At 33.6% G+C, this 25,777-nt stretch overlaps 4 protein-coding genes across 5 annotated transcripts in view; 3 read left to right on the top strand and 1 right to left on the bottom strand.

The window, feature by feature from the left end:
• The first annotated feature begins 274 nt into the window (after positions 1-274).
• LOC128674906 (uncharacterized) lies at positions 275-2,346 on the top strand. Its single transcript, XM_053753893.2, has 4 exons — positions 275-431; positions 534-816; positions 1,177-1,710; positions 1,804-2,346. Coding segments are annotated over exons 1-4 (1,125 nt in total). The 5' UTR covers positions 275-429; the 3' UTR covers positions 2,110-2,346.
• A 5-nt stretch (positions 2,347-2,351) lies between these two features.
• geminin lies at positions 2,352-4,972 on the bottom strand. Its single transcript, XM_053753894.2, has 6 exons — positions 4,832-4,972; positions 4,689-4,737; positions 4,364-4,485; positions 3,579-3,713; positions 3,152-3,278; positions 2,352-2,967 (listed from the first exon to the last, which is right to left on the bottom strand). The coding sequence occupies exons 2-6, from the start codon at positions 4,707-4,709 to the stop codon at positions 2,866-2,868; spliced, it is 507 nt and encodes a 168-aa protein (XP_053609869.1). The 5' UTR covers positions 4,710-4,737; positions 4,832-4,972; the 3' UTR covers positions 2,352-2,865.
• Positions 4,973-5,840: 868 nt separating this feature from the next.
• Positions 5,841-17,671, top strand: LOC128674662 (inositol polyphosphate 5-phosphatase K-like). Of its 2 annotated transcripts, XM_053753399.2 has the most exons (10): positions 5,841-6,149; positions 7,932-8,051; positions 8,564-8,789; positions 11,018-11,193; positions 13,051-13,296; positions 14,329-14,482; positions 15,438-15,638; positions 16,101-16,244; positions 16,507-16,702; positions 17,308-17,671. In XM_053753399.2, exons 1-10 carry the CDS (start codon positions 6,136-6,138, stop codon positions 17,502-17,504), a joined length of 1,674 nt encoding a protein of 557 aa, XP_053609374.1. In that variant the 5' UTR covers positions 5,841-6,135; the 3' UTR covers positions 17,505-17,671. The 2 variants fall into 2 exon arrangements, with proteins under 2 accessions (XP_053609374.1, XP_053609376.1); XM_053753401.2 differs by lacking the exon at positions 15,438-15,638.
• A 4,202-nt stretch (positions 17,672-21,873) lies between these two features.
• LOC128674875 (G-protein coupled receptor Mth2-like) overlaps positions 21,874-25,777 on the top strand; it is a 53,901-nt gene continuing 49,997 nt past the window's right edge. The window contains exon 1 of the mRNA XM_053753855.1: positions 21,874-22,474. Within this exon, the coding sequence (XP_053609830.1) occupies positions 21,980-22,474 (495 nt within the window). The 5' untranslated portion in view covers positions 21,874-21,979. The remainder of the gene's footprint in view (positions 22,475-25,777) is intronic.

Genomic DNA, 25,777 nt, shown 5'->3' with positions numbered 1-25,777 from the left:
TAAGGAAAATATGAATAAAGTACTCTAAAATAAACGTTTTCATCAACTTAGCATAAGGCGGCAATGTTTTTGTTTACCAACTATACAGCGTCCAGTAATATTTCATAATCATTTGGAAATAAATTATATGGGTGACCCCATCACACTTTTTTGAATTGATTTTTTCATATTTTTGGGTTCCCTATATTACAATGGGAACCCAAAAATATTGCTGTCAAGTAATAAGTATGTCATTGTCACGTTTGATTGATGTGATGACAGTTTTGATGGTTTTGACGCGGTGCTGCGTGTGTTTGTGATGTCAAATCAATTTTTACAAGTATTTTCCTCTTTCTGTTCAAGATTTTTGTTCATTAGTACGTTAGGTTCATTTTGTATTATTCATTAATTAATTATTATGCTAGGATAATATCCAAAAGAAATATTAAAATGTAAGTTAATATTACACTAACAAATTCAGTAGATGAAGACTTAGTTTTATTGAAATATGCATGGACTTATGTTACTTAACCAGTTTTTATTATCACTTACAGGGACTTTCTTAATCATGAAAATGCAGACACTATTAGCATCGACACTCTGGCTCTGGAAGAAATCGTCAAAGAAGAAAGAAATAGAGAAATCTCTGAACTTAATTCATTGAGCAAAAAAGTATGCAACTTACACACGAGCGTACTTTACTATCGTAATCCAAAGACAAAAACGGGATCAGTATGCTATGAGGCTTGGAGAACTTTGGTGAAAAAAGTAGGAGGCACACCCAGTGGTTGGAGAGATCTTGGAAGTTCTCTGGGAATAAAGCAGGATGACTTAGATGTATGTATATTTTATTCAGAGTCAATAGAACCTCTTCAGTTTTCATGAATCTCACATAATATTAATGGCACATAATTTGTAGTTTCCAAAGCATTTAACTTATCAACAAAAGCTTCCACTGAAATAAAACCTCATGAATAAATTTGCACACTAGTTGAAATTTATGAGTTTGTGCACTAGTTATGCTGCTAGTTATATCGTCAATATTTCATGCCTTTAAGCACTAGAGTAAGATTGTGTAGGTGTGGATTGATACATATAAACTGTTAGATAATTGTGTGAAATCAGTAAGGCCTATCCACCACTTGTGTAGCATAATTTTTTTATCAATTACTCACAATATTTCTGTTATGATTTCAGTACATAATGAATTCTGTCCAAGAAGATCCTGTAGATGTTATACTGAAGCTATATAGACTTAATGAAAAAGCAACATTAGATAAAATTGTGGATTCATTTGTGAAGATGAAAAGATATGATATCCTCAAAGCATTAGAAGATCCTCTATCAAATCTCTCACAGTGCTTCAACAAAGATGATAGTGGATATCATAGTGACAGCAAGAGTAATGGTCAAATAGAAATAATTTCCTTCAAAAATCTTCCAAATGATTTGCCACCAGCTTTGAACAAGAACTTTATAGCCACTAAAAACGATAGAAACAAGCCTAATATCCCAAAATCCAGTACAAAAACTACAGAAAAAGAAACAAAAAATGATAAGCCAATTCTATTTTTAACTTTTACTGAAGATGGTTTTCCGACGGCTCTTAATATTCAGGAGTATGTGGACAACTGGGTTGACTTTGATGAAGTAACAGTTATCACACTGAATGATAGGAAAGATGAAGTGTATCAAAATCCTGAGAAATTCATAAGAGAATATTTTGAGAAGGTATGCATTATAAAATTATCTTCCAAGCTTATTGCAAACAGATTCAACAAAATACCTATTCACTTACATTACACAATTACTCTTTTTTTTTAGGCTGACTTCATAGTTCCAATTGTAACTCCGGGCTATCTCCAAGAAATAAGATCCAACAATCCCGCCATGCCCAATACAACTGACAATCTGGACTTCAAATATGTAAACTTTATTTATTCCCTAATTGTAAGCCATTATATTCATGCAACAGGGTGTCTTAACAAAAAAGTTAGGACAGTTCTCCCACAAAATGTGGACAGACAGGTGTTTGGGCGTATCAGTATGTATCCAGATCTAATGCCATGGACTTATGAAAAGAAGTTTGATGAGCAATTCAAAGCTTTTTTAAAAATGAAATACTCCTAATTTAAAAAAAATCAAAATGGTACTTGCCTATAGATTTAAGTAATAAATAACAGTTTGTCTATAATTTTATGGATACTGCAGAATTCTAAGATGTATATTTTTTAACTTTGCAAATGCTTTATATAGAAGTTTCCATTTAATACAGGCAAACAATAAGGTCAAAATGTATAAGTCAACCAACATGTACCTGAAACCATGTGGCAGTTGAATAAATTAATTTTGTATGTAATAAAACAATTGTACATTTTTTTATTTTATTACCTTTCAAACCAAAGTAGCAATGAAATAGAACATATTGTTAGCATTTAAAATAAGAAACATGTGCTTAAGAAGAAATTAAGAGTTAAAGATTTAAAAAATAAACTTAGATTAATTATTTCTAAATTAACTTTTATGAATAAGACAGATGAATCCAGTGTGATTCTGTTATGAATTCATGTGAAATTATTATCCACTCACAAAAGTGACACACACAAATGCATTTATGGAGTTTTACAAAGTAGCTCTGATTAATTATTATTTATCTATTTTTCAGTAACACAAATTCAAATAGTTTCACTTGTTACAAAGCAATTAATGTTCCTTTTACACCAAGTCAAAAGTGACATCTTTGTTGTATTTATATAAAAATATTCAACATTTACTACAATTTGCACTTAGCATTAGCACTTAATTTAATCAGTCTAAAGTTAGTAAAAACATTGGGAATATTGAAAATATTAAGTAAATATAATACACATATCTAAGTGAATGATTTCATTGGTTATCTGCTGTGTCCTCCTCATTTGCAGTTTCATCAAGGGTGCTAACATCATTGACATCAATGCCTGTGTCATCATTGGTGTTAGATAACTCCTCCTAGAAATTATAGCCAAATCTTTTGTAATGTATACTTAAAATCATTATTATTATTTGCGAATTTTATTTCACAAACTACAGACTGAAAGATTGATTGATTGAAAGAATTAATGAAGATTAAAGAAAAACATTTAAGAATTTCTAACCATTTGAAAGGACTCAATAGACCTCAATAAAAACTCACCTTTACTATTTCAATGAAGGAATTTGCTTCCTCTAACATCTGTTTGGTCTGGAGATTTTCTTTCTTCAGTTCGGCAATAAGTTTATGAAGCTTCTCATTTTCTTCTAAAGCTTCTTGTAAAGCAACCCTAAAACAGTTAAATTTTATTATTACCCCCAACTAAAATTATTTTACCTGCAATATATTCTCTCATGAAAATTGTGTAAAGCAACTAAGAGATATACAGAGTTAAAGCTGATGCAACAACAGCATTCCCAAAGAGTTGAAGTCAGACAAGGTTATAAAATTAAGAGCCAGATCTACAAAATGTTAATAGTTTATTTTGTACACAAACCTTTGTGCTTTATGTCACAGCATAGAATGTAAACATGCAAAGGTGGGAGAGTCTTAAGTCTAAATTCACAAAAATATGGAATGAACTCTTTACCTCCTTTTTTCAGCTAAAATTTTCCAGTACTTCTCTGAAGCCTCAGGATTAGTTAGATCCTCAACTGTAATGTTGGTGTCGAGGTTTGCTTGGGTCTCCTTTGTGGATAAGTTCTTCCTTTTGACTTCAACATCCCTGAAATTCATTATTTCTTTGTTTTATATGTATGTTTTCCTTTTTAATGTATAATGATTGACAATAACATATACCAAGTGTCCAAAGTGTGTTAAGGAGAAAAAATCATAGTGGATCAAGCTAGCAAATCCTGGTGGATGAGAGGCATTTTTATAGTGTTTCAAAAGTCAATGGTGCACTGTCTGTATAGTGGGACTGATGGATAAAAACAGAACACATGCAGTTCAACTATTTGTCATCATAAATATTTAACTGCACCAAAGCCCAACCCAACCAGTATTTACTCTATAATCCAGACTTGATTTTGAATAGGAAATTTCTCAAGGCAGGTTTGTAATCAATGTTAAATGAAGAATTTATTAGTTGAATAGAAACCAATATTATCAGTAGGTACTCAATCAACTTGTGTTGCTTGAAAACTGCTGATGCATTACCATCCATAGTTATTTGTTACTTATTTACTTGTTATCATAAGTCTAACTTACCTAACTGGATTTTTATTACCTTATTTAACTTAAAAATACAATAACAGATACAACAATGCACAGATCTGCTCCTTATCCAGTTAGTAGTCATTTTGTTGCTATTAGATTTTATTTAGAATTCGACCACTCAGTCCAAACAACAAAAAGCTTTTTCTATATACATACACTATGTTTTCTTGGCTGAGTTGATGTTTTAAATTTTTCATTGGTCTACCCACTAAATTTTCACGATCACTGGCAGTATGTTGTAATGTCTTTAGCGACATCCTAGTGTTCTTAGTAGTTTCCTGAAAAATATTGCATGTACAATTTTAAAGTAAAATATAAAATCATGTATCTCGGACAAAGCCACACACCATTACCATCTATTTAAAATGTTATTGACCCGTTCACAAAAAAAAATTTAATTGTCCACAGTTATTAATTACAATTATGCAATTAGCTAAGGATATAAATTAAAGAATCATGAAATACTTAGCAGTATATTAACCTGTAGATCTTGAGCGCTCATGATGCCAATCGAATTCAAAGATACAAATCTGCAATAACAATAATATAACAAGTACTCAGCATTGTAAATAGGTTTGCAATGAGTGAGAAATCAGAATTTAATTTGGATGCGGCTATGCTTACCTACGAAACCAAAATCTCCAGGAAATAATATTTTTGTTTCTGTCTGATCCGATTAACTGACAGATTTGACAGAATATTCATCAAGAGGTTAGAAAAATTTCCCGCCAACCAAGAGCGAGCGACCGAGCAAACCCATATTGCATTGCAAAACCATAGATGTATTAAGAACTATTTAATACATCTATTTGCAAAACCTAGCCAGTAGGACATCAGTCTTTTTATTTCAGATAATATCACTAGTGACTACCACACGGGGTACCTACTAATAGGGCATATTACGCAAAGTTCAGCGCAGATGGCGCCACTGATACAACTAAGGTACACAAACATGGCCAATGGAGACAAAAAGCGCCAATTATCAACATTGTTGCAGATTTACGACCATAAATACCTTCTACGCCATCGTGGTGCGAGTTTAAAGGAAAAAGAAAGGATTTAGTGGATTATACTGAAAACAATAACACTATTTTAGGTTATGTTCTGCATTATTTGGTCAACTGTGGTCATAAACTGATATAAACTTGAGTTTGACTGAAGATCTTACCTTTATGAAGTCCATATTTTAATAAATTTACACGTGTGAAGTGGTCCCAGCTTTTTTCGACCGTTTACTGGCTCGAAAATTTTACAGCGTGAGGCTTATCTTGGAAAACGATTTTTCCCAATATTTCAGCACCCGAATATGCTACATTGTTGTATATTTTCACAAACGAATGCTTATATGCTTATATAATGAAAGGATTAATAAAGTACTCTAAAATAAACGTTTTAATCGACATAGCAAAAGGCGGCAATGTCTTTGTTTACCTAAATTTGTGTACCCTTTGGTTTGTGTACCTTAGTTGTAGCGCCATCTGCGCTGAGCTTTGCATAATATGCCCTATTCCATGTAAACCCACACTTCGCGCACTGATAAACCAAAAAAATGTCTTTGGTCTTTAAGTATATGTCATTATCATATTGACACTTCTATGATATCATTGACATTGACAAGCAGTCATCAATCAGAGAGTGAGTGGAGTGGTGTGGTGGGTGAGCGACGGGCTACGCGACGTGCAATTCGCCAGTTTCTATTATTTATTTGCTCGTTGCTACTATTTGCGATATCTGCTTTGCAAAAATATCGATAACCAGTGTTTTGCGTATATTTAACTTGACCTAAATTAGATAATCTTCTAATTCTTTTCAATTATTATCGGTATTACTATTGTTCAGTTTGATAATCGCATTTTTTTATCTTATCTTGGAAACTAGTTTATCATTTGTATTCTGTTTGAAGATTGGTGGCGAATTTGATTTGTAAAATGGATACTTTAAGGTAAATATTTTCTATTTCTTTAGTAAAGTAACATGCGTGATAATAGACCGTCAATGTTTATTACCTAGTTAACATACCTACTTACCAAACCCAAAGTCAAGGTTGATAAACATTCCCGATCAATACACTGGAACTATAAATAGGTAGCACTATTACAAACTTTCTTTGATTCTACTATACTAGCATATGCTTAAGTGGGTTAACTATCTCAACTTCATTTTTTACTTATTTTAACAATACTTTATACTTACTTTTTTATTATAACTTTCATTACTTATTTTATTTATTTGAACATGCAACATACTTCTTGGCTAATACAGCATAAAGCCACATTGTAGATGTGTTAGGTATACTCTCTTCTCTTTCTTATATGTGAGTAAAAAGTATATTTTAGATCTTCTATGTAATTGAAACTACAAATATATATATTTAGGTAATAGCTACTATTTTTTTCTAAACTAGTATTGAATGAATAAGTTTTTGTAAAGTTTTCATGTAATCTTTTACAATTCTACTTTTTATCAAAATCTAAAACTACAACTTTCATGCTCCTTGTAGTTGAAATTTTCCATTAATTTCTCTTCTATTATCATACTTTCACTATATCATGCTGCAGAGCTAAAATTTGTAGGTACATAGTAGGTCAACACTTTCTATCCAACTATACTCTGTGTAAAAAGTATAAGTTCATCAATTTACTATATCCTCAATAAATTTCAGGCACTCCCGGTGTATTGGTGACTAAGTTTTGCAATAATTTGTTAAAAAATAATAATGTTTTCTTGACAAACATGTGACAAAGAGAGAATGCACAAAATATGTGACAAAGAGAGTAGGATAAAACAAAAACATTACTACAAGGAATTACTTAATTTATATTTTATATTTCTATGGGATAAAATCAATAAAATGTGTTATATAGAAAAACCAGTTGACTGTAAGAGACCACTACATTGGATAAGTCTGACATATTACAAGTATCTTTCTGGTATTATTTTCCTTGATGTACTTACTTACAGGCAACAAAAAAGATTTTAATTAAATATATTGTATATGCAAATTGTTAATTATCTCTCTTGTAATTTCATAAATAATAGAGTTATATTTATATATCTAATTAGCCATGTTTAAAGGCAAAATAATAAGGACCTTTTCTTCAACATACTTTTAATGTCCTTTATATCATTTTCTGTAAAAAAATGTACAAGTCAATCTGACATGAAACAATAATTTCTGTCATATAATTTGAGTTTAATATTTATTTTAATATAATTTTATGCTAATTACATGTACAATACATGTGATTGTACTTAAAATGAAGTCAATATTTGAATTTATAGCCAACACATTTAAGTCACCTCTAAGGAATATATAATTTCTTTTTATTCTGTTTCAATTATGTGTATCTTTGGGTGAAGTGCGGTTTTGCATTTCACTTCTCAACATTGAATTGATTCGAATTGAGACGCAGCGAACCAATAACATTGTGCAATTGTGACGCAACGACAACCACACTGCAATGTGATTGGTTCACTGCGTCTCGCATCGAATTGATTGGATGTTGTGAAGTAAAATTCAAACCCGCACTAATCCATCAGTATGTATCAAACATACATATTGGAATTGGTTGGAATATTGACAAACTTACATACAGATGCATGTTTTACTTGTAACACTCATATGTTGTGATAATTTTATTTATATTTTGAAAACCAACAGTCATTAGGTAGTACTTAATAAAAATCAGGTGGCCATTTACATAATTTCATTTTTTAAATTCAGGTTTTACTTTGTGACATGGAATGTGGCGACCAAAAATCCTGGACAAGATCTCAATTCTCTGCTGGACTTTCCATCTCAGTTTAACAAAAATAAACCCCTTCCAGATTTCTATGTAATTGGGTAAGTGTGTTTTGTAGAAATTACTAGTTGCGTCCTGGGGCTTTGCTCTTGTGGAAATTATGCACCCTATTTGTATTGCAGGTTATATGTTACCCATTTTAATAGGATTACTATTTTATTTTTTTTTTGTTTAATTATGCTACTATGTTGTCTTTAGATGAAAGAATCAATTTTTTGCATGATAAGGACAGATACATTACAGATAGGATTATAAAGGATTATTTATGGAGTATAGAGTACAGGTAGTCACTTTATATTATTTATTTACTTATTTATTAACTTCTAATGAGTATGATAATTTAGTTGCAATGGTTCATTTGTATTATAGTGCTAACTGACTTAAACTATTTTATTACGTCTAGGTTTTCTTGTAAGTGCTACAAAGCTCAACTGATTTTGATGAAAAATATATATTAGTATAAATAACAATTTGGAGTTTCTCCAAAACTTACCTATTAGATCAAAACTAAGATTATTTTGGGATATTATTGTTGATTGCTAAATTTTTACAGATTACAAGAAGTAAAATCCCAACCACAGAACATTGTCATGGACAGCCTATTCACGGATCCGTGGACGTCAACATTCAACAAGATTCTGTGTCGGCAAGGATACATTATTGCCAAAAGCACGAGGCTACAAGGTATCCTGTTGCTGGTCTATGCACAAATGAAGCACATCACACACCTTAGGGATATCGAAGCACAGTATACAAAAACTGGATTGGGAGGTATGTGGGTGAGTATACAGTTGAATTTTGTAATAAAAACTCAAATCTTGTCTGAGCATTTTCCCTGTTGCTGACATAGAGTGCCGGAGCCCAAGATCCGTTGTGGAATTTATTTGTAACTTTATGAAATGAATTTGCAAATTTCATCAAAATTTGCCCAGTTATTTGTCTACCTCATCTAGTGATTTTTGAATGAATTTTTATAATGGTGGTAGGTTAGCTATCTTAAATTTCACTCATACAAAGCACATCTTTTGTAATTAGACCTATCTATATCCCGGCTCAATCTGCCACTTTGTATGAGATTAGCCGGATTGGGCCGTGAAGTTGTGTGGAAATCTCCTATCTCATTTGGTTACACTCGCACGTCGTCTATATACTTTTTCGGTCTTTGTAATTTTATAAACTTCAGCTATTTTTATGCATAATATTAAGAATTGCTTCTTAATTAACGTCATAGGTTTTTTTTTTCCAAAAGGTTTATTTTTAAATACTTCAATGTGTCAGTCAAATATCTTGATAAGAAATATACTTAAAAGTTACCTACCTAATGTTATAACGACGAAAATAAGTCTGTTACCTCTTCAATCTTTATTTGCTGGAAATTTTGCATACAATAACATACAAGATAAACGGCTCTGCAAATACATGTTCTGAATTTTAGTACTACAAAAAATCTGTAGATGGAGCTGAGTTTATGTTGAAACGCGAATTTTTACTGGGATGCACCCCTATTGTGCAATGGAACGAAACTTACGGTAACCCCATTACAGCAAAATATACACCAAAAAATATAACAGGTGTTGTGAAATGTGTGTAAAATAGTGCAAGCATTTATGTATGTATGCTTTCATCCCTAAAAAATACGACCCCGTGGAAAATTGACGCGGGCAAGTCCGCGAAGCAAGTCAATCCAATTAAGTGAAAACTATTATTTTGACTTAATAACTAAATACATCTGAACTGGCACGTAGGTGTACTCTTATCTTGTATGCTGGTTAATTGAGTTCAAAAGTCCGTCGTAGTAGAAAAGGTGTCGTGTCGTGAGTACCTTTGTACCTACGTCACGAATTATGTAATACGTTTGATCTAAGATCACATAATGTGCAATGGCTATTTGAGACGAAGAAAAAATAATATAAAAATTATTCTGCATATCTAAGAAATTATATTTAAAGTCGTGGTCAAGGTCCATTAATATGGAAGGCGAGTGCCAGGCAATGTTACAAAAACATAGAATAGGTATGTCAGCTGTTTCTCTTAAAGGCGACCTGTCCAACTAAAGGTTACCAACCTGTTACTATATGTCCGTACGACCTCCGTGTCCTAATGGTCACCATGCCGGACTGCTACACGTAGAGGTCCCGGGTTCGATCTCCGGTCAGGTCAAGATGGAAAATGATCTTTTTCAGATTGACTTGGGTCTTGGATATTTATCTATAGAAAAAACAATATAGTATCGTTGAGTTAGTATCCCATAACACAAGTTTCGAACTTACTTTGGGGCTGATTGATTTGATGAAGTGTGATTTGTCCCTATATGTATATTTATTATTTATATGTATATGAATCAATACGAAATACCAATGGAAAAAATATCGAAGTTCTTTTCGGCAAAGAATAGAAGTCAGGGCCTAATCAATACCGGCTTGATTTATCCAAGGTCTTATTTAATTAGCTGCCGAACATTTGTGTTAGTTGGAACTACGTTTGTTAGGTTTTTAAACGGCTGAACTATAAAGGAATCTTGTGGTGCGAAACGACTAAAGACCCAATGTTGCTATGCTTCATGTAGGTAACATCAATTTACATGTTCTGATATTCTTATTCCTTATCATTTATTTTTGTCATTGATGTATAGATTTCTCTATGGATTAAAACTACGAGATAAGTTATATTATTAGTTAGTCGAATAAAAAGAACTTGACGTCCTTGAAATAAACGGTCCTACTGTGGCGTCAAGAACTTATAAACCAAATTGTTTGCGTAATTGTTGCGTATCTTTATGAAGTAAATTATTTAGGTGGCTTAGTTTTATTGCGACTAGAGTGCTGGACACCACAGACATACATGAGCTAATATCCTAATAATTAGGAGTATGTACAAATTATAAAGCTACTGGATCATATATAGACTAATATTAAATGTTACGCGGAACATGCGACATCCACGGCATGATATGGATGGCGGAATACGCCACGTCGGAGCCGTTAATAAGAGTCCATTTTATTTATAGGGCAACAAAGGAGCAGTGAGCGTACGATTCAACATATACGGCTGCTCAATATGCCTCGTAAACTGTCACCTTACTGCGCACGAGCACCTTCTGGCCGACCGCATCAACGACTATAACACGATAATCAAACAACACAATTACCACATCAGTGAGACTTCCAACATTCTCTACCATGAGTGAGTTTTGTGTTTTTGTATTGTGCAATATACAAATAAACGTTTTTGTACTAACCTGAGCTCTTAAAATATACTTTTGTTTATTCTATTCCATTACAAAAATTTCCCTGCTCGATATTAGTTATTTAAACATTCGTATTAACTTGGAGCTATTTACTTGTATACTTATGTCAGCTCCCATTGGACGACTGTATTTAATAAGATAAGGTTATTGCAGTTGTCATAGCAACAACTCATACATGGTATGTGATTATATTATTTGTGATTATATTGTTCTATATTTTTATCTTTGTAAGAAATAAACTAAATTGGAGAATTTACCTACCTTTCAGAGAGCATGGGAGAAAATAACTTGGAGCTTTTTTAATGGAATACAAAGAAATGTTATACATTTACTAGATTTATAGGGATTGTGGCAAAAATATCCTATGTTTTATTCCACTTTTATTGTAGCTTTTCATATTCTATGCATTAAATTATGTGCATTGATTATGAAATATTCTCGCTCACATCCAATATTTTATTATTACATTTACTTATCTCGAATCTGACAAAATGCTTGTGTGTGTGTGATATATAGTAATCGCGGTAAATCAGTTCTTTTTATACATAGTGACAAAACCGACTTAGGACGAAGATAGATATAACTAATCAGAAAAGTACTATCCTGATAAGCTAGGTGATGAGTAATGCTTGTGAAACAGGGCCACAGGAATTTTACCTTATATGTATAATTTATGTACGATGAATATAGTGTAGGTACTTCACTTTTATCTATATCGCGTATCAGCTCTAATACATTTTTTGTCATATTTTAGTTATTAAGACAATAGAATTAAAAACACATTGTTAACCTTTCGTAGCCAAAATATATTTAAATCATCAAAGACAAGGTAGATTCACAAAACGCCGTTAATATAAATTCATATATAGTTCATATTTAATAGGTTCCCAGTCGTAAATAAATGAGAGAGACACAGGACAATCTATCAATAGAATATACAAAACGGATTTTTAACGAACTAAATTTTTGTAACTGCATTACTAAATCGAATGGTCACGATTGGTTGCCAATGTTGCCAGTCAAGATGACACATCACCCTCAATTATTTTCTACTATTTATACATACCTACTGTATATATTTTTGTTGACATTTAGAAAAAAGCCGTACGCGGTGTAAAATCAGAGACGCCTAAGCTCTGCAGCGAGTTGAGATATTGATGAGAAAAAATTGCAGCTGCACAATCCGCTGCTTTATATAATTTGGTTTCAAAATGTGGTTTCAAAACCGTGAATCTGGTATTCTTGACCCATTTATTGACGAATCGGTTAGATACTTATAAAATGGAATTTTGTAACTTTAGTTAAATAACTTCTAGGCTAATTGATAAGCGTTTTCATTGTCCTGTCAGTCACCAATTAGAATGAACGTGACATTGTTTTTCCCTAAGGCGATTAGAAAATGTAACAATGAATATTGAATAAATCTAATTTGGGTCGCGTAATTTTCCCATGAATGGTGAGTTTATGAGATACACGATGAAATCCATAGATTTTTAAATTGACAGATCTTTTTGATTGATGACACATTAATTTGAAAAAGTATCATATCACTGATATTAAGGTAAATGAATATGCAATATAACATATTGGTTGTAAGTTACGCCTGCTAAATAGCAAAATTGAAGGATTGCTTAGAAATAGACTTCCGATTCGCAACGAAAATTAGCTGAGTTTTATGTTATAAAGTTGTGACATCACTCATTCACTCATTGTGACATCTTTGTACCATGTTCAAAGCAATGAACTCATTTATTCATATCATTACTTTAATTTTTAATATTATTTATTTACAGCTACGTATTCTGGATAGGGGATCTAAATTTCCGTACGGACCACCCCACTGGCGCCAGTCCGTCCTCGGAAGAAATCGTGGCCACCCTATCACGGGTAGAGAAGGACAAGTACAACAGCCTACTGAGGCACGATCAGCTGCTAGCGGTTATGGAGAATGGCGACGCTTTCTCAGAGTTCGTTGAACCCGACATCAGATTCCCACCGACTTACAAGTTCAATATCGGCTCTGACGACTATGATATCAAGTAAGTTGACATGTGGATTTTCATGTGAGTGAAGTAAATTCAGCTACAGTGACCTTCGAGTTTCGCTACTCTTGATTCTGTTTGCCCTGTAAGGATAAAGACTTAATACTAAACATATCTGTGAAGTAAATAAGTTTGGTCCTAAACATAATAAATGAAGAGAATATTCAGATTTATTAAGTTAATCTTCAATTCTGTCAAATGAGTCAAATGTTGTTCCTGTTTTGTCTTATAATTCTAGCTCTACTATAAGAACAAATCTACTAGCAATAAAAGATAACCCATCCGTTTTCATACCATTTAGCTCGTTGCTTATCTTGAATGCTAACATAAATACTTGAACAAGATATATATTACGGTTATTATGCGAATTGTTAGCTTTTAAGTTTATTAACAAAAGTAGCATATTAACAAATATTACGTTATATTGTTGTAATGCTGTCCAATAGTCTTAGACAATTGAATAATTTGACGATAAATCACTAGCAATCTGAATCGCACACACGTATTATTGTTTTCGAAGTACACACTTTTAAAGTGTTTATCTATACACAATACGCAGCAATGCATTGATTAGTTATATTTACAGACTGATACAATTTATCAGTCCATATCAATTTATCAAATATAGACAGATACGAGTAGTCTTGGCTTTCAGATACACGACGAATAATTTGGTTAAATGATAAACGTTTTGACCGCAGTCAAATCTTAACAAAGACGAGAATATATTTGATTACCAGTTTTTTTTAGTTGTCTACGTTGCGGCTCCTTTGTCCTACCTTGTTTTATATAGGTTTTGACACTGACGTGCCTTGATGTGCGTCGAATCTCTATACAAATTCTGCGGAGAAAGACGCAGATACGAGGGTGATGTTAATTTTGTTAATGTTGAAAATTAATATAAGCTAAAGCAAACTACATAAATATGAATATATAACTACATATATAGGTGATACTTAAACATACATAAAACAAATTCAGAATCAACTTAATTTAAATCATATCTTTATATGAAATTATAATTTATAGGAGGAAGCCGTCATGGACTGACAGGATACTGTACAAGGTCATCGCGGACAACTACGAGAACATAACTTTACGGGCGGATCTTGTGACGTACAACCACATGCCGCAGTACACAGTCAGTGACCACAAGCCCGTGGTGGCTCAGTATAATATCAAGGTCAGTTGGGTTTTATCCTTTATTGTATTGGTTATTGTCTAGAGATAGATTGAGAATTAAAGTAAGTTATAGAATCAAACTAGACTTTCACTATTGTGTAGCAGGTTCTGAGTAGAAAGGTTCTTTCGGACGAGGAACGAGTTTTTACTTAAAGAACCCATTTGCACATGCTTTTATTCATCACTAGCTGTCCCGCAGCTCCACCCGCTATAGTCTTATGTTTGATCATGGGTTCATTATAATCGGCCTAGTTGTTTAGCCGTGTGTAGTGTGGCAGACAGACTTTAGTTTCTATTATATTAGTATGATGGATTTTAGAGATTGCTTTCTATGTAGTCAGTGAACAGGTCATCTAATTCCCGCTTATAAAGTCACCGTAGATATCTTTATACACGTGCTGACGTTGTGTAGATATGAAAAGTGTCGCTGGTATTTTTCGAGACGATGATTTAACTGACAGTGCAGCGTCCCCTAGGAACAGTGATTTTTATTCAGATACTAGTAAACAAGGCGAGGTGTATTTTTTTCTGACGAACCTAAGAATATGGCGTTCAAATCTAAGAGTCTTTTTAATCACGTCGTTGACTGTGCGAATCGCGTCTCATAGAGAACTGTAATTGCATTGGCCGTACATTGAGCCCATTGGCGCCATCTTTGAAACTTTGATTGATTGATAGTATTTGTACAGATTAATCTTGTTCAGGATATTATAAACAACTTCAAATAGTTCTTCTTGTGTTATAGATCAATTGTTCGACGATTTGTGCCATTGTCATAGTTGAATATAGTTTGGTGTTATAAAAAAGAAATAATGGAAAAAGAATACTTATAATTTAAAACATTTTGTCAGGTTTCTATAAAATAGCCTTAAAGTGAGGGCGCCACTGTGTTCAGTAAAGCTTGTAGTTACAACGCACGCCGCATGTTGCATGTATTAACCGCTAACACGCACTAGGTCCGTAGCGGCATCTCTGCGAACATGATGGAGGAGATCCCGAAGGCTCCCAAGTCCGCAATCAGGATGAGATCAGCCGTTGTAATGCCTCAAGATAACGAAGGTATCGCTGTGCCGTTCGTTTCTTATGTTGGCAACGCGTCGTCTGACGGCCAACAACAGGGCGAACATGATGAAGGCACTAGTGAAGTGCTTATAAAGGTATTTACATTGAGTAAGGATTCATAATTTTAAATTTATATATTACTAGCCAGTACTAGACTAACACAGTACTAATAATCGATTTAGTTTCGGCTATGTTTAGGCATTGAGTGTTTGTAAATGTTGCATGCGTTTTTTTATAGAATCCAAATGTGTGAGTTAATGTGTTTAGACTTATTTAGGTATTATATTTAAACATTTTTATATAACTCAACACTATATGTGACGATATCAATATTTTTTCAATTCGCCGTAACAGAATACGTAGATTTACTTGTGGAGTGGTATTCTCAAAATGATTTCCTTCCTCTTTTCACAAGTCATACAAGATCGATAAGAAGAGTCGCTTACTGTGAAGACCAGAACTGTGTGTACCCATCATGTGAAGCGTGATTTTGTAAATTAACGCGTATTTAGTTGCAAGACGTAGATGATTTTAATGAATATTGCTATTTCTTTCAGACGTTTTCGAATTACACAGAGAAGACGGTGGAATTCGCGCCCATCAGTCGAATTTGGTACATCGGTGACGCTGATTTTAGGACGAAGATAACACTCTCGCCTGACGTCGACGTTAATTCTAACGACTGGATTGGCATCTACGACGTGAGTGATTTCATTTCTTTTTCTTACACCTAGCTCACTTTTAGTAACCGCTTTTAATTAGTACGAGAAACCGTATAAATACATTACATATAAGCTTCTAGTACCCCTTGACTATAAAAAAATATACTTGTTGACATATAATATAAATTGACATTTTTGAAGGCGAAAAATGAACTTGTTTTCCTTTTGGAAATGATTTTCGGGGATCTGTGTGAATTTTAGGGGTTAACTTTCTATCCAAATTTTCCATTCAATTTCACAGGCCAACTTTCACAGCTTAGACGATTACATAACGTACGAGTACATAACCAAAGTGAGTTTGCCTCAAACGCCGGCGGGGCCGGGGCACCCCCGGGTAACAATGCTCAGTTTCCCGGTCGGCAGCGGAGTGAGGACGCCAGGTTTCTACCGCTTCATCTACTTCAGCCAGCCCAATAATGACGTCAGAAGTGTTTTAGGTGAGAAACATTAGTAATCAGTCAGAGTTTGCCCCAAGCTCAGGGGCCGTCCCCGGTCTCCATGGTTGGTTTCTCGATTGGCAGCGGAGTCTGATCTCTGGCTTCTATAGCACTAACCGATGTACCAGCCCAACAATGACGTTAGATGTGATTTAGGTGAACATTAGTAATCAATAAAATTGAGTACAAGAGAAATTGAGAGAAAATTGAGTACAGTCTCTATCTTTAACTGATTACTTCATCATCCATAGAGCGTTGGAGTTCACACTCCGCTTTTGTACCTTTTCTCCTTAGATGGCTTTGGCATTGTGAGATTCGCATATCATCCTGGACAATAGACTATTCCTTAGGGAATATACATACATAAATCCTAATACTAACTAATATTATAAATACGAAAGTAAGTTTCTTTATTTGTTTGTTTGTTACCTCTTCACACTTTATCTTCTTGCACCAATCTTCTTGAAATTTTGCATACTACATGTTTGAAGTTTGGAGAAGGACACAGGGTACCTTTCATCCCGGAGAAATTTACGCGGGTTAAGCCGCGGGCAAAAAGCTAGTAATAAATATTTCAATAATATTTCAATATTTATTTTCCCTAGGTATATCAGAGCCGTTTGAAGTGAGCAGTAAGGAGGACAGATTGGTATCAATAGATCCGTGCGATGAGCCCTCAAGCAGCACGTCCCCCGCGCGAGGCAAGCCTTCCACAGCGACCACCGACATCTTCACAGACTTCTCCGGCCTGGACGTGGCCAAGCTCTCCCGCCACTTCTCCAACGACCTCAGCATCGACTGACTAAGGACCTATCTGCCAGGCTCGCCGGCTAGTAGGCGGAAAGACAACGGCGTCTAAATATGTTGTAAGTAGACTTAGAACGTTCAATTGTTTCAAGTGTATGTCAAAGTATTTTAAATATGTCAAAGCAAAACAAGTGAATGTTCAAGGATAAAAATGAAAATAAATGTCATGAAAATTGTTTTTGATTAAATTATGTTATAAAGTTACTAAGTGTCACTTGTACTTATCTTTTACTTATGTAACAACTTCACAATTGTGACTTGCAATAAATAAATCTAAATCTGAAGTTTAAAGGAAGCTCGTAATCCACTGATAGCATGCGTTCGATAAATTCCTTCGGGCGTCATTGAAGCGACTTAAGTATATACCTATCTGTATGACGTGGTGATTTTAAAACTAATTGAAGCTAAACAGTAAATATTCCATATTATATTACATTATTATACTATTTGTACCATTAACAAAATAATCTTTCTATTCAGCGGACGGATACGTGGTGTTTAGTAAATTATTTGCATAAAAGTCATCTCATTGACTGGCTATAACTTGAATCAAGAGTATTTATAATGTATATTGTAAAGCAGGAACCTTATTTTTAATATGAAATAACCATAGCAAATTTAATATTGTCTTGCTGTACAACAAATTGTATAATAACGTGACCAAGAATTTCCCTTTAGGAGCTAAATTATTATTTGAATTTCTAATGCCAAGATTTTCGGACTTTACCAGTAGAGCTTACGACTTTTTTTATTTGAGGAAATGAAAATACATAGATAATATTTTAATATGATTTTATTAATCCGTAAAAATGGCGCTAAAATGTCACATTTCCCGCAGTTTATTATTGTGATGGTTGTCATAATATATATCATTTTTTGATTAAAAAAATATGTTTTAAAACACTTAATATTTATATAACACATAACACAAGGTATACATAATGTAAAAAATTAAATTGATGTTACAATGTTGAATTAGAAAATAAACTAAGACACGTAGATACTTTTACTTGATTTAAATTTGTATGCTTTGTCAGGTTTTGTAGGAATTTAAATATTGTTAATTTTCTTAAAATATTTACGTTGTGTGATTGTTTTAGTACAATTTATTTTTGTAGGTATACTTGTACAGTGCAATACATCATAGTTAGTTTTATAAAAACATAATGTGTTAAGCTCAAAGGTTTTGAACGTTTGAGCGAGTAAAGATTTTACATTTCGAAAACTACCAATTCGAAAAGTACCCATTTTTTCTTCTTCTTGGTAATACATTTTTACTTGTGTCTTTATAAGATTCTTGTAGTACCATTTTACCTACTTGTACCAGGCTTTAATCATACAGATTTTTCCTCTTTCGATGGATGATTTAAGTAAAATTCGTTACGTTACATTTGGTCGCATCGAAAAGACGAAAATATGGAATTAAATGTTTATTATATTTAAACTTCATTGAAACGAACCTTTATTCTTGTATTCTCAGTGACCCATAAAATATCATAATATGTGGTCGTCCAAATCAAAATGGACCTTATGGCGCCCGGCACTAACGCCATTATTGCTGTTGTTTTGTATTCGAACAACGGCAATAAACACCTAAGTGCCAGCCGCCATAAGGCCCCTTTTGATTTGGACGGCCACATATGTTTGATTTCTGGGAGTTTCATATATCATTCCGAATAATAGAAGTACGATACGAGTGTATGTAAAGTTTGTGCAACATATTTACTTGTTGTGCAACATATATTGTACAACATATATAATATATATATATTTAAAATATACTTAAACGTAATTGCATATCTTATGTACCTGGCTTAGCTAGTGACAATAAGTCTTAGTGTTTTAGCTTGAAGTTTATGTAGGTTTTGGAGCTTGCCATTATATATGAACGCTTTTATTAGTAACACTGATCAAAATAATTACTCAGTGTTGTTGAGTTTATCGTAGATAAGTAAATTGTATTTATAATTGATGATCATGTCTAATTTTTTTATTATGTACAATGTAGTTCGGCAAAGAAGGCTGCCTTTTTGATGTTTATCTAAAATAAAATATGTCTTTTAGGCACCATTTTCTAAGCGTCTATGTACTGAAATAAATGAGTTTACGTTATCCATGGAAATATGCTATTTTGTAGACAGAGAAAACTATAGACCTTTCATTTCGCTTATAGAAGAAAGGGAAGCGCTTATTAAAAATACACGAAAAGAAACGGGACGGAATGTGTGTGTTTACAAGCCTACCGTAACCTGCCACGTATGCGAATTGAATAGTTTCCGTCTTATGTGGTTACGGTAATCCCTCGTCTATAGTATTCCTTACATTTGGCTATTTCAGGAAAATGTTTTTTTTTTATTTTTATAAATTAATTCTTCCATCTAATTAAAAACATCACAATAGGAGCTAATACATAATGTTGCTCTCTCAAGTATTGATTTGGGCTCAAATAACAGCTCATTGTATGTCGACAATAATGTTTAGATACCTATCATATACCTAGCTTACCTAGCTTAAGTGTTGCTATAATTTGTAGAGATTTGATACTTACATCTTTAGGATAGACCTTTTGATTGGACGTAAACTGTGATGGAACAACCATCTTAAAATTGAACTTTTCTAATTTTGTTTTTATCAAAACCAAGAAGCTTATTTTCTTAAATTGTGTACTGCCGATTTTATTTTTAATTATTAACTGCCAATTAATGCTACGTAACGACAACTCACTAACCCCTTCAAAATATATTTGTAAAATAATTTTAATATCAAACTTTATGGCCTATTTATTAAATTAAGTTACATAGTTTTAAAAAAGTCGAAATTTGGTCTTAATTTAAAAACCAAATAATTATAGTGTATTGTTTTCGAAATTATAACAAAAAATCTATGTGGCTCGTTTAAACATAAAATAAAACTCTTGGCTCAGTTCACATATGAAGTAACCATAGTTTTGGTTATAATATCTGGCGATACGTTAAAAGTATCTGCAGAGAAGCTTACAGAGTAGATAAAACACAACTTTTTCGCAAAGGAAACATATCTCTAAATACATGCCCTGATAACTAGTTAGACACAGATTTTTTATGTTTGTTAATTGTTGGAATAAAAAATATATGGTTTTATTACGCCAGGCAATTATTCAATGTAAGCTTGGATGACGAAAAAGAGTATCCATAGAAATAAAGAAAGAAAATGACAATTTTTATTTTATTTTTTTAGACTTGTATGAAAAGTCGAAAATGTATGTTCCGTTTTAATTATATTTTTTTGAAAGTTGTATTCTATGTATCCCAGTAGGTACATCAAAATTTAGCTTATTGGGAAAATTTTGCTGGTATTTAAAAAGCCATCTTGTAGCACTTGTCACACCCTCAACTTCACAGAATTCTGATCGTAATATCAGCGTTTGTTTTATGAGTTATGATGATAACAATACTTTTTCAAATATTGCCCTGTGCTGACATTCATATGTCTATATTTACGGCTTTATGAAAGCGACGTTTCGCGCTCCTCCTAGTGTTATATATTAACATGGAAACCGATGGAAACCACTTGTAGAACATTGTTTATCATGTTATATCTATCCTGCGATGTTCTTGATGTTTTACGACTACCCTTTATATTCACAAAATGTTATTGATGTAGATAAACATTCCTAGTAGTTAAAAAAATCAAAGCTTCCTTAAAAAAAATAGTTTGTTTCAGGCAAACGACATGATGGCCCAATATAAATATTAGTAATTACTTAATTAAACTTTGTTAGTCCTCATAGAAAGTTACTTTTTACCGTAATACCGTATAGTTATTGTTACCGTTTTCATCTAATTTATTTTTCTTGTTATAATTAACTACCTGAGCTTGCCAATTATGTACTTAGTTATTGTTGATGATGTTATACAAAGAAATATTAATTATTATTGAATAGTGCATTATTAAAAATAGTTTACTTTATCAACTATATTCAGTCACAAGTATTATTAATATTAAGCATGTAAGTTTTAGAAATTCACTACTAAATTTGTTATCACGTATATGTGATCTTGTAATACCTATATATACCTATAAAACCGTTTCAAAATAAAAAAAATATTAGTTCACAAATATTACAGCGAGTAAACTAATTGCATTTTAAATCAACGTATCGATTGTAGTACAAAATGTTTATTTGTAGTCATAACAGTTGTAATTTACATGAATACACATTATTTAGTTGTCAAACTAGTTTCATTCCGTGTCCAGGACTCCAATTATATCCTCAGTCCACGCCTTCTGATAACGGTAATATTTGTTGTTATCAACAAAATCATAATGCGATAAGTGCTACGAAGCTCGGAGCCGATGTTTATCTACGAGTGAGACGCCGTTGATGTCGAATGCGTGCAGCGACTCCGTAGCTTGTAGCGTTATCGGAAAAACGCGGGAAAAGCGTTTTCTACCGTCCAAGGCTCAGTCGGCTCGCGCCTGCCGTGAGAGATGGTCGTCTCCGTGCGCTCGCTCGCTCTAGCATTCGCGGCGATCGCGATCGCGACCGCGCGCGCCCACATATCCTCCCACGATAACATACTCCGAATACAACTTTGGGACGCCGAGGGACTCAGCAGAGACCCCATCACGACCCAACCTCCTCCCACCAAAGCTTCGAAACATAAGTTGAAAGTAAATTTGGATTTGCTGAATAACGAAATGCTGGAAGAAGGATACGGAAGTTTTGGCAGGTTCACCAGACACAAAGTTAGACACAAGCGTCGGCGGCCTCGGCAGAGTGGCACCGATCTGCCTTGGAGGTTCCACTCGGGGGCCGAGTTGGTGAATGTGGCTGTGTATGATGATGGGGTACCCTGGAATGTGATCGAAGGAGACTCGAAGTCCGTGAATATCAGTGATGTAGTGAGTGCGAGTGCGAATTCGGGTGCGGAAGAAAAGCGGGAAGTCTCCCCGCCGATGACGCTGCGTCAGGACGAGGACGAGGTAATGAGCGAGGGCAAACAAGCCGCACAACGCGCCCTTTCAGCGTTATCGCCGCCCGAGGTGGTTAATAGCCATTCACTGAACTGATAGCCTGCGTGGCTGCCGCAGGGAATCCTATTCACGGCACCTTTTCAGAATAAACCCTCGAGCGACGATGCGTTGATAAAAGTGAATACCCTTCATTGTTTTTAAAATATTTTCGCACCGGCTGCATGTAGATTGTATCACCGGCGTTGACACGGGTCGAATGGAGTAAAATATTTTTCATGGAGAGATTGGCTGTTTCGTGGTCCCTTATCGGAGATATGCGAGTGGATTATCAGCGACGAGTCCGTCGTGTTTATGTAGCCGGTGACTTTGTTGATATTTTTATGATATCGAACGTGAATTGTGATTACGATATAAGTTGTGGTTATATATGGATTGTGATTATATTTTTATTAAAGATAGATATAAAGGTGAATCTTTTTAGAATTTCAAAAGTATATAATATACTTTTGAAATTCTAATACTCTACTTACTTAGGTGATGATTTTTTAATAAAATTATAAACGTCTATAGTCAGTTATTACGTGAAAGAAATGGAATTTTTTATGTATCGATACTTCGAGGTTTAGTAGAATCAATTGCGACATATCTACTTACAAGTAACTTAAATGAAGAAAACATTAGCTACATTTAGTGATTTCATATAAAAAAGTTACCTCATGCAAACATTTTTATTTAACCGTCCATAAAATTATTAACGATATAAAATAAATATTGCAACCTCACATTCGCAAACGCAATATGTAAATGATCGCAGATTTTTCGAATTACTCGTGAAAATTACAACACATTTGCTTTTCACCCTCGATACTCGACATTTGAATAAAATGTTCATACATGAGCGGCCTCCGGTGACCTTTTCAGGATCGCCAACCTTTAGGAAACTACCGGGTCGGCACATAGTGGCAAGGGATCACCTAGATACTTACAACATTAAGTAAACACATTTTCAATTAGGGGGCCCTAAACTTAACGAAAAGAATTGCGTAGGCTGTACAATGTCGTTAATTTTGCAATTCCTTTATATGCTGGCATCAGTATCCTAATTTCCTGACTTGGTTTACTGACTTATTGCAATAATAACACGGGAAATTTTCCAATTTTTCTTGCTATCTTTAAATCCTTATCCTTAAATACACATTATTAAAGTCCGCGTCAAGCCGCGTCAATTTCAAGCCGGTTTCACCAATAGATTGTGTGATTCGTGAGGAAGGTTTAGATTTATATAAATTATTATAATTTTACCCGAGCGAAGCCGGAACGGGTCTCTAGTAAAAATACGGAGAGTCGCACGAATATGTTTATACATTTACATTTGGATTACGTGTGTTTTATGTTAGTAATGTGACGTAATTTTTTTTTTCAATATAATTAGATAGGTCTGGATCAAAATCCAGCGTCATATCCGTGTAAGATTAAACAAAATCTTGATCTAAAAGAAACGTTTCGAAGTAAGTACTTAAAGTGCTTCCTATAAAATAGTTAATTCTATTCATAGATAGTTAATGAGTTTCTCTATCAGCTAATCCCACGTCACCTGTGCCTTGGTAGGTAATGGCTGCCCGTTCACCTCAATTATGGGTAAATGGCCTCATCAGGTTATGGCGAACTTAACTACACCTCATAATTTTCCTATAATGAAGCCATCCCAACCGAAGTATAGCTCTAAACGCCTGCTCAGTATCACAATAAGTAATATTATGAATGCGAAAGCTAAGATTACAATCGTGCAAAATCTACCGGAAGTATTTGAACTAACCTTTTATATCTATAGGTACTATAATTATAAAGAGGTAAGCTCTTGTGAGTTTGTATGTTTGAAGCGGGTAATCTCCGAAACTACCGAACCGATTTCAAAAATTATTTCACCATTAGGAAGGTACATTATCCAAGATTGCTATAGGCTATATTTTATCTTAAATTCCCACGGGAGCGAAGCCCCGGGTAACATCTAGTGTAAAATATATATAATATTATCAGGCGGTGGCGTATTAAAAGGAGGTGGCCCGTGGTATTTCCGCTCTAAAATTGGGTTACTTCTCATCTTTCCGTGGATGATCAGGCGACTGCAACATGCAACAACAACAATGTAGGTAAATCACAGAATTCATAATATTTAAAGCCTAAAATAATATAGGTACGTTTTCCAAGAGATTATCCGAGAAATCGGCGATGAGAACCAATTCAAATTGCGAATGCCGAATAGCTTGGTGAGGTAGATTTTCTATGACATGATTCGTCGTGTGTCGGAAAACCTGCGACATGTTTTTTTAGCTTTAAACGAGGTCTTAATATTTGGTTTATAATAATTATATTAAATTACCTACTCATTTTTAGGGTTCTGTACCTCAAAAGGTATATATAAAAAAGGTTTTTGCTTTATAAGTAGGATCATTTTGTCCGTCTGTTCGACCGTATGTCAAAATCCTTTTTCACAGAAACACAGATAATATATTGAAGATAACAAGTTCTTTGATCTCTGATTTCAGCTTCAATCAAACTTATACCTAAGTAAAAAAATATGATCATTAGGTATATCGCGTATTTTACGATTTCTCAGGGGAATCAAAATCTATAGGGTAATAACATGGACGGATAGGTACCTACCTAATGTACCTATTTATAAAACGTAGATTAATATGTCTAATACAGATCACGGTCTATAATTTCCTTTAATAGATTTGCAGCCTGTCTAACATTTATTTAAAGAATTAATTAATTTTTACGACGTTTGATCGCATGCATTGAACGACAAAAAAAATGTGCATCGCAGTCATCGCAGTGCAGCGAGATCATTATTATCACGTTGATTGAGGTCCTGCTACTATCGATAGATTGGCTATTCGTTCAATATTAAAACTATTAAAAGTCTGAAATGTCTAGATTATTTTTATAGCTAAATACTTATATTTTGCAAATACGATACCTACTTTATCTGTTACTAGGTTAGATAACCTAGATGATGTGCGATCAGTTAATGATGGGCGAGTTATCATAAAATTTATAATAACTCGCCCATCATTAACTGATAAGTATGACGTTTAAGAATAATGGTGGAATAAAGAAACTCACATATGTTGCCACCACGTTATCACTATAAGTTTTCTCTTTATTTTCTGTAAGTATTTTTTCATTTATTTTGTTGGGTGCAATAAAATTAATTCAAACAAACATGAATTCACTGAAAACACAAAATAAACTTATCTTTTGGGCAGACACGTAAAAAAAATGGGACTTATCGCAATCTCATGAGCT

Source organism: Plodia interpunctella, chromosome 13 (assembly GCF_027563975.2).
Source record: "Plodia interpunctella isolate USDA-ARS_2022_Savannah chromosome 13, ilPloInte3.2, whole genome shotgun sequence".
Taxonomy (NCBI): Eukaryota; Metazoa; Arthropoda; class Insecta; order Lepidoptera; family Pyralidae; genus Plodia; species Plodia interpunctella.
The sequence above is the reverse complement of the archived record's forward strand: the minus strand, read 5'-3'. Positions and strand labels throughout refer to the sequence as shown.